Source organism: Dendropsophus ebraccatus, chromosome 6 (genome assembly GCF_027789765.1).
Source record: "Dendropsophus ebraccatus isolate aDenEbr1 chromosome 6, aDenEbr1.pat, whole genome shotgun sequence".
NCBI classification, from domain to species: Eukaryota; Metazoa; Chordata; class Amphibia; order Anura; family Hylidae; genus Dendropsophus; species Dendropsophus ebraccatus.
The window spans coordinates 94,871,838-94,880,719 of NC_091459.1; the positions used below are offsets into that span (position 1 = coordinate 94,871,838).

General features: G+C 37.7%; 1 protein-coding gene across 1 annotated transcript; it reads left to right on the forward strand.

The window, feature by feature from the left end:
• The first annotated feature begins 3,850 nt into the window (after positions 1–3,850).
• LOC138794946 (zinc finger protein ZIC 4-like) lies at positions 3,851–8,287 on the forward strand. Its single transcript, XM_069973882.1, has 2 exons — positions 3,851–5,045; positions 7,854–8,287. Exons 1-2 carry the CDS (start codon positions 3,851–3,853, stop codon positions 8,285–8,287), a joined length of 1,629 nt encoding a protein of 542 aa, XP_069829983.1.
• The last annotated feature ends 595 nt before the right edge of the window (positions 8,288–8,882 follow it).

Below are 8,882 nucleotides of genomic sequence, written 5' to 3' on the forward strand. Positions count from 1 at the left end.
TTAGGTAAGGTCCTGGCTACACGAGCAGCCTACAAGGTGACTATGCAAAGTGCACTATAGTACTTCATTCCCCTGATTAGAAGTTACTAATGCCCATAACAGTGATGACACCAATAAATACATGAGTCTATGGACTCCATGCATCTACTTCAGTCATCCCAAAGAGTGTCAAGGAATAAAGAGGGGAGCTAGCATGCTGCCAGCTACAGAGATGTATCTCACTGGAACAGGCTAGGCCATGGACCAAGCATCTCATGTATACTATAAATAAATCAATCATTTCTATGAAATAAAATTGGAAGGTGTGTTATTTAGTAATGTTTTATCTTGGTCATGGACTGCCTCTCTCTCTCTCTCTCTCTCTCTCTCTCTCTCTCCATCCATCTATGTACTTTATATGTATATACCACATTTATCTATACACCATATACACCTACTGAACTATGTATCTATTCCATAAATACCTACAAATACTTTTGTGTATATCATACCTATTTAACAATACGTCTTTATGGGCCATGTCTGTAGGTCTCACGTATATACCAAAGCTATACATGTTATCCCTTTTATCTATCTATCTATCTATCTATCTTCTATCTATCTATCTATCTATCTATCTATCTTCTATCTATCTATCTATCTATCTATCTATCTATCTTTCTATCTATCTATCTTCTATCTATCTATTTCCTATCTATCTATCTATCTATCTATCTATCTATCTATCTATCTTCTATCTATCTATCTATCTATCTCCTATCTATTTATCTATCTATCTATCTATCTATCTATCTATCTTCTATCTATCTCCTATCTATCTATCTATCTATCTATCTATCTATCTCCTATCTATCTATCTATCTATCTATCTATCTCCTATCTATCTATCTATCTATCTATTTATCTATCTATCTATCTATCTATCTATCTATCTATCTTCTATCTATCTATCTATCTATCTATCTATCTATCTCCTATCTATTTATCTATCTATCTATCAATCTATCTATCTATCTATCTCCTATCTATCTATTTATCTATCTATCTATCTATCTATCTATCTTTCTTCTATCTATCTATCTATCTATCTATCTCCTATCTATCTATCTATCTATTTATCTATCTATCTATCTATCTATCTATCTTCTATCTATCTATCTATCTATCTATCTATCTCCTATCTATTTATCTATCTATCTATCTATCTATCTATCTATCTATCTATCTATCTATCTATCTCCTCTATCTATCTATCTATCTATCTTCTATCTATTTATCTATCTATCTATCTATCTATCTATCTATCTATGTCCTGTTGAGGCAATTTATCCTGACTCAAATCAATATGGTCATACGCCGTATCTATATGGAATACTTTGCCAATGATTCCAGTGCCCCCAATAGATTTATAATGTGTGACTTTCACATGCAGGCATACATGTAGACAGCTTTTAAGAAACACTAGGTAGATCTGTGTGTTACACGCTTTGGGATTATCACAATTAAACGAGAATTTTTTGGACACCAGTTGTTTTTGACTATATATATATATATATATATATATATATATATATATATATATATGTATATATATATATATATATTATTATTATTTTTTTTAATCTGCCTTTAAATTATTGGTATGTTTCCGCTCTCTCTCTCTCTCTCTCTCTCTCACTCTGTCATATCTACCTCTAGTGTTATCTTTTTTTCTATCTATCTATCTATCTATCTATCTATCCATCTATCTCTCATATCTACATTCAGTACTCAATAATGTATCTCGCTTTAGGTGGCATTATTAAATTTCCATGATTATTCAGTTTTTAGCACAATCATAGTACTGATTATTAGTTGCTCTGAGCATATTAATATTTCAGCACCCTATAAAAACTCATCCGTCTCACTAGGCGGGCGGATTGTAGAACACAAACAATAAATAATCTCAGCAACACTCATAGAAATGCACATGGCATCAAAACACTCACTACACACACACACACACACACACACACACACACACACGGACACACAAATACACACACACACACACATTCATCTACTTCTACTCTGTTTTTAATTGTATTAATCTGAAGACTATGGTACCGTCCCAGAGGCACGCCATGGGAAGAATATATTATCTATCTCCTATCTATCTATCTATCTATCTATCTATCTATCTATCTATCTATCTATCTCCTATCTATCTATCTATCTATCTATCTTCTATCTATCTATCTATCTATCTATCTATCTATCTCCTATCTATCTATCTATCTATCTATCTATCTCCTATCTATCTATCTATCTATCTATCTATCTATCTATCTATCTATCTCCTATCTATCTATCTATCTATCTATCTATCTATCTATCTATCTCCTATCTATCTATCTATCTATCTATCTATCTATCTATCTCTCTCTATCTATCTATCTATCTATCTATCTATCTATCTATCTATCTCCTATCTATCTATCTATCTATCTATCTATCTATCTATCTATCTATTCCAGATAAATCTATAGTAGTTTGTATGTGGGGGTAATGAAGTTCAGGTAAGTAGGCAGTCACTATGTGGCTTTGTGATATGTGGATTGCAGACAGTACACATCATTGCATCCTTGCACAGCAGTGGACTTTGTACACAGGCTCTGAACAGGCCAAAATAACTTTTTACACGTGTTTGCAAATAAATAATGAGGAGATGTGAAGTGTGTGCAAGGTGTTATCTCTGGATAGTCCCGTTTTCGGGTAATGACTATCAGTCTATTTGTATTCGTACAGGGCGAGAACCAGACAAATCTTGGACATAAATAAAGTAAAAACTACCTGAAAGTTTGTATTTTTATGGTCTCTCTCTCTCTCTCTCTCTCTCTCTCTCTCTCTCTCTCTCTCTCTCTCTCTCTCATACACTCTTTGTGGGTATCTGCAAATGTAGCAGAGTTGAATGTATCATTACTGTATTCTATAAGCATCATAAATGACAATTAATAACTATCGTGTATGACCAGGGCACAAAATCACACACTCCATTCCCGGCTCCGCATATGGTCCCTGCACATGTTGGTTGCATGCACACCCAAATATCGCCTGTATATCTGCAGATTGTTGTGGACAGATCAGATCAGTACCCCATCAGTAACGCCGCTATAATAAATATTCTGCTAAATGCATGGAGTTGTGCCGGCTTCTAGGCAGCTGGTGGAGCGCTTCTCTATGCATTAGTGACCCGTAATAGATTTCTCTTCTTTCTATACCTGAACTTCTAGAACTGACTATAATATAACAGGTCAAGCACCTAATAATAATAATAATAATAATAATAATAATAATAAATCAATCAATAATCAAACACTACATAGAAATAGCATAAAAACTTTGATTTCCGACTATTTCCTGCACGTTTTTATGTTTCAAGTTTGAATCATGCAAAAAAAAAAAAAAAATCAACAAGAAGCGGTGTCAGAAAGCACCAGGCAGCCCAGCGCTGTGTACAAGGGGGGAGCTGAGTGCGACCCGGGCTGTGCGCAGGCGCAGTGCGATCTCTCCTACCAGCCTTTCAGCAGGACCTGTCAGCGGTGACGTCAATCATCGAAGGAGAGCCAATCAGAGCTCGGCGGTTATTGTTGAGCTCTCTGGGCAGTAGCAGTGTCTATGAATCTCTATTCAGCGTCTCAATGCTTCCTGCTGCTGCTTCTCAGGCATAGGGGATTCCACTTAGACATAAAAGAAAAAAAAAGAAAAAAACTTGGAAAAACTTTTGGAACAAAAAAAAAAAGTTTTTCTTTTCTTTTATTTCCCCCTCTCCCCCTCCCCCTACAGCCAGGTGATTGTAGCTATAGCTGCAATGAGTGTGGAGGCTTTGGGGAACACAGTGATGGACCCTGCTTTTTCCAAACGGAACCCGGCGCTGAGAATAGTAGACTTGGCAGGGGCTCCTCATCATCATCACCACCATCATCATCACCACCACCCCCCTCAGACTATGACAGGCTTCCCCGGGTACATGGGTCATTCTCACTCACTGCCCCCTGGGGAGTTCCCTGCTGCGGCTGATTCTCGCCTGGGGCCAAGTCCGGCAGCATTCCGTCCAGAAGCCATGGGGCACCACCACCATCCTGCGGCCCTCAAACTCAGCCCTGCCCATACCCCTCACCGCCATCAGCACCACCATCCCCACCACCATCACATGGCAGCAGGCCACGCTGAGGCTGCCTCCAGTCATACAGGAGCATTTGTCCCGGCCACTGTGTCCTTCTCCCCAATCCCCCACTCAGCTCCTTCTATCCCTGCAGGTAGGGACTTTCTAATAGGGAGAGATCTGACAGTCCAAGTGATGCCAGGGCTGAGTGATCAGCACTCTACAGCAGCTTCTCACCATGGAATGTTTGTCTCAACAACAGGTAGCTACCCTGGGCAGCATGGCCACCACACGGATCCTGGAAGCCATCCCTACTTTTCGGGACCACATCATGAGCAGCATTCCCATGCAACCCCAGGTGGCCACCAGCCTCTAAACGGACAGCTAAGACTGGGGCTACCTGGAGACATGTACGCCAGGTCTGATCAGTTCCCTCAGCCAGTGTCTAGGACGGATCCCTTCTCCTCGGCAGCTCTGCACGGTGGCGGCTACGGCGGCGGCGGCGGCGGCGGGGCCATCAACTTGAACATGAACTTAGCTCCTCACCACGGTCCCGGTGCCTTCTTCCGGTACATGAGGCAAGCCATCAAGCAGGAGCTCATCTGCAAGTGGCTGGAGGAGGACCAGCTCCCCAAAAAACTTTGCTCCAAAACTTTCAGCACCATGCACGAGCTGGTGACCCACGTCACGGTGGAGCATGTGGGGGGACCCGAGCAGTCCAGCCACGTCTGCTTCTGGGAAGAGTGCGCCCGGGAAGGCAAGCCCTTCAAAGCCAAATACAAACTGGTCAACCACATCCGAGTCCACACCGGGGAGAAACCCTTCCCGTGCCCCTTCCCTGGCTGCGGGAAAGTCTTTGCCAGATCCGAGAACCTCAAGATCCACAAGAGAACTCATACAGGTCAGTGCTGCTACTACTACTACTCTCATCATCACGACTGGGATTTCACCATCACAGGTTAACTAGCCATAGAGAGGAAAGAAAAAAAATTGATTCCAATCCCCAGAGATATTTTATGGCCACTTCCATCTTGTGATCTGATTGATTTAAAGCTCTGGGGATTAGAAATGAATCAGGCGACAAAAATACGAGGAGAGTAAATAGATTTGTACACGTGGTTGTAAACTTTCCTCCAAGCTGATTAATATTTATGAAAAATACCCCTAGAATTCATATAGGCAACACAAATGGGATTTTATGGTCAGGGAAGAGGAACTACTGGTGTGGATGACTGGGGGATGAAGAGGCTCACTTGTTATTTCATCTGACAACTTTTATTTTCTACTCCAAGAAAAAAAATACACAGATAGATATTATATGGATATATAGATAGATAAATAAATAAATAAATAAATAGATATCAGATAGATAATATATGTTATGATATGCTGTATATATATATGTTCAATATATATATGTATATATACAATGTTCAATCTCTCTCCTATCTATCTATCTATCTATCTATCTATCTATCTATCTATCCATCTTTCAAATTCGTGCTTCTTTGTTTATGTAGCATAGAGTTAAATAGTTAAAATTCGAGCCACTAGAACTGGGTATTTTCTATTTCTATACTATTCTGTGTTCTAAATGTATGATATATTCTCTGTACAGTAGTAAATCCCCCATATGTAACATTACCTATAGGAAAAGCGAGATGACCCGTGTGTAGACACCCAGTGTATTTGAATGATTCCATTCATTACAATAGTAATGTAGCAAATACACAAGTGTCTCCATTTGCACCCGCCTCCAGCACTTCTCACTTTGTTCTTTAGCAGTGTCTGCTTGCTTTTTCCTTCCATTCCTTTTATAAAAAAATGACAAATTCTCAGTTTTGCTGGTAGTTGTGAACAGGTGCTACTGTACATCTTGAAGAACATAGTTGCCTTTGATGACAGTCTGCCTTCGATGTAAACAAACTTTTCTCTTTCCTTTGGAATCCCCAATTCTACAAACATGGGATGCCCACTAGCTTCAGGTTCACTGACATCCTGAGCATTCCATGGAGATTAGGCTAACTCATAGGGTAATGGAACAGGAAAACATTAATGGGAGACTATGTCCTCTCCATACACAACCATGTGATCAGGATGGAGAAGAGCAGTAATAGCAAAATTCTAGAATACATTTCTTTCTATCTATCTATCTATCTATCTATCTATCATCTATCTATCTATCTATCTATCTATCTATCTATCTATCTATCTCCTATTCTATCTATCTATCTATCTATCTATCTATCTATCTATCTATCTATCTATCTATTTTTTATCATCTATCTATCTCCTATTCTATTCTATTCTATCTATTTTTTTTAATCATCTATCTATCTATCTATCTATCTATCTATGTATCTCCTATTCTATCTATCTATATATCTATTTATTTATTTATTTATTTATTTATTTATTTTGTATCATCTATCTGTCTATCTATCTATCTATCTATCTATCTATCTATCTATCTATCTATCTCCTATTCTATCTATCTATCTATCTATCTATCTATCTATCTATTTTTTATCATCTATCTATCTCCTATTCTATTCTATCTATTTTTTTTATCATCTATCTATCTATCATTCACACACATACATAAAATGCATAAGTCAATATAAATATAAAATCTCCAATATCTATCGCAGTTTATTGTAATAGATTTGAAGACCTTCACCCCAACCAGTAATGAATGGCTGCATTTACTGTTACCGAGAGATAGTAAAGCCCACTGCACAATCCCACACTTAATATGAACGATTTCCCATGAGATTCTGAAGTTAGTGCTCGGATATAATTTTATAATGTGCTTGACTGGTATTTAAGGAGAACAGATGGAGAGCAGTTTAGTCTTTAGCTGTTTAGACAGTGGCTCTGGGCTTTGTGGTAAGTGATTGGGAAATTTCTGCACAAACTATATAGAGTGTGGGAAATTGGACAGGTTCTAAATGTAAATTCCAAATACTGGACCTGGCTGGAATGAATGGCTTTTATTTATAGGAGAAACAGAAATACTAGGCCACAGTCCCAGAGCGGTATTGGATGTGGTATCTGCTTGTAAATATGATTCAATTCTACAAATTATATAATGGATTAACCAAATTAATATTATTAAATAAAATACAGTAGAGAAAATAAATAAATACTTGTTTGTTACCATATGTATTTTGGGTATTGCATGACTGTGATCAGCAGAAGTATTATTGCATAGAACATATTACACCCTCCATGTTAATAGGGAAACTTGTTGGATTATGTGTAGTTATTATTTTACCTCCTTCCACCGGGCACTGGTTGTAGTTTTTTCTTATTGGGACTATTATTATTATTCACAATATATATTTGGTGTTGGAATATTTAATTTACAGTTCTACATCAGCACAATTAAGTTTAGTACAGTTTTAAATTATTTATTATAAATATATCTCTATATATATCTATATATATATTTTTGACTAAAGGTCTATTGTTACTATAATACAATAATAGGGGTAAATAATAATAATAATATTGTATATAATATATAATATAATAATATTGATATTATTATGTCTGTTGTACCCTGTATTGTATATAAACATTGTATTTTATATATATATATATATATATATATATTATATAGATACATTTTTAAAAAAAAAACATTATAGTGGAAGTTATTGTTTCCTTTTATTAATTTATGTCTTGGTCTAATTTTTCCTTCCAGGAGAAAAACCCTTTAAATGTGAGTTTGAAGGCTGTGACAGACGTTTTGCCAACAGCAGTGACAGAAAGAAGCACTCACACGTCCACACCAGCGACAAACCTTATAACTGTAAAGTGAGAGGCTGTGATAAGTCGTACACACACCCCAGCTCACTGAGAAAACACATGAAAGTGCACTGTAAATCCCCACCTCCGAGCTCAGGCTATGAGTCCTCCATCCCTTCTCTGGTGTCCCCCTCCTCGGATTCTGGACAGGACCCTGCAGCTGCCCCCTCTCATTCCGAGCCAATTTCATCTTCTCAAGCCAACCTGAGTGAGTGGTACGTGTGCCAGAGCTCAGGAGCCAGTGGCATCCCCACTCCACCCAGCCACACTCCTTCACCTGAGCACAGGAAGGCTTCCTACAACAACTGCGAAGCTAGGCCCAACTACTGACTACTTCTCCCATGGTTTACTGAGTACTGTATTTTATAGAGAAAGGCCTTGCCTGTTGAGGACAACCCAGGACCGATGAAACTATAACATAAAGGTTCATGTGATATGATGATCACCAATAAAACCATTGTGTGTAGTATGTGAATAAATGTCAGGTCAACATTGCACCAGGACCCCTGGACTCCTTCTCCTATCCTGTATAAAAGCACACCCAAAATCTTTCCCTCCATTTCCTTTCCACATTTCAGGAAAATCCTCCACCAATGAACCAAAGTGTTTTGTCAAGGATTTGTACACAATGAATTCCAAGTATTCCCAAACCTGCCCTCATACTGTGTTGCTTCTTCCCCCACTTTGTCAGCTGCAGTGCTAGTGCTTTTATAAAGTGTTGGTTATTTTGTGTTTTATTTTTTTTTTTTTACTGGTTTGTATAAAATAACAATAAAATATTAATATTTTAATAGTTGTCATGGTCATGGCCAGATGTACATATGTATAAAAGGATTCTATAGTGTATGCTGTTATGTATATATATTTTCTTTTCTGTAAAGGGACCAAGTTTGGCCTACATGGATTACACTATGGGAATGTGTCA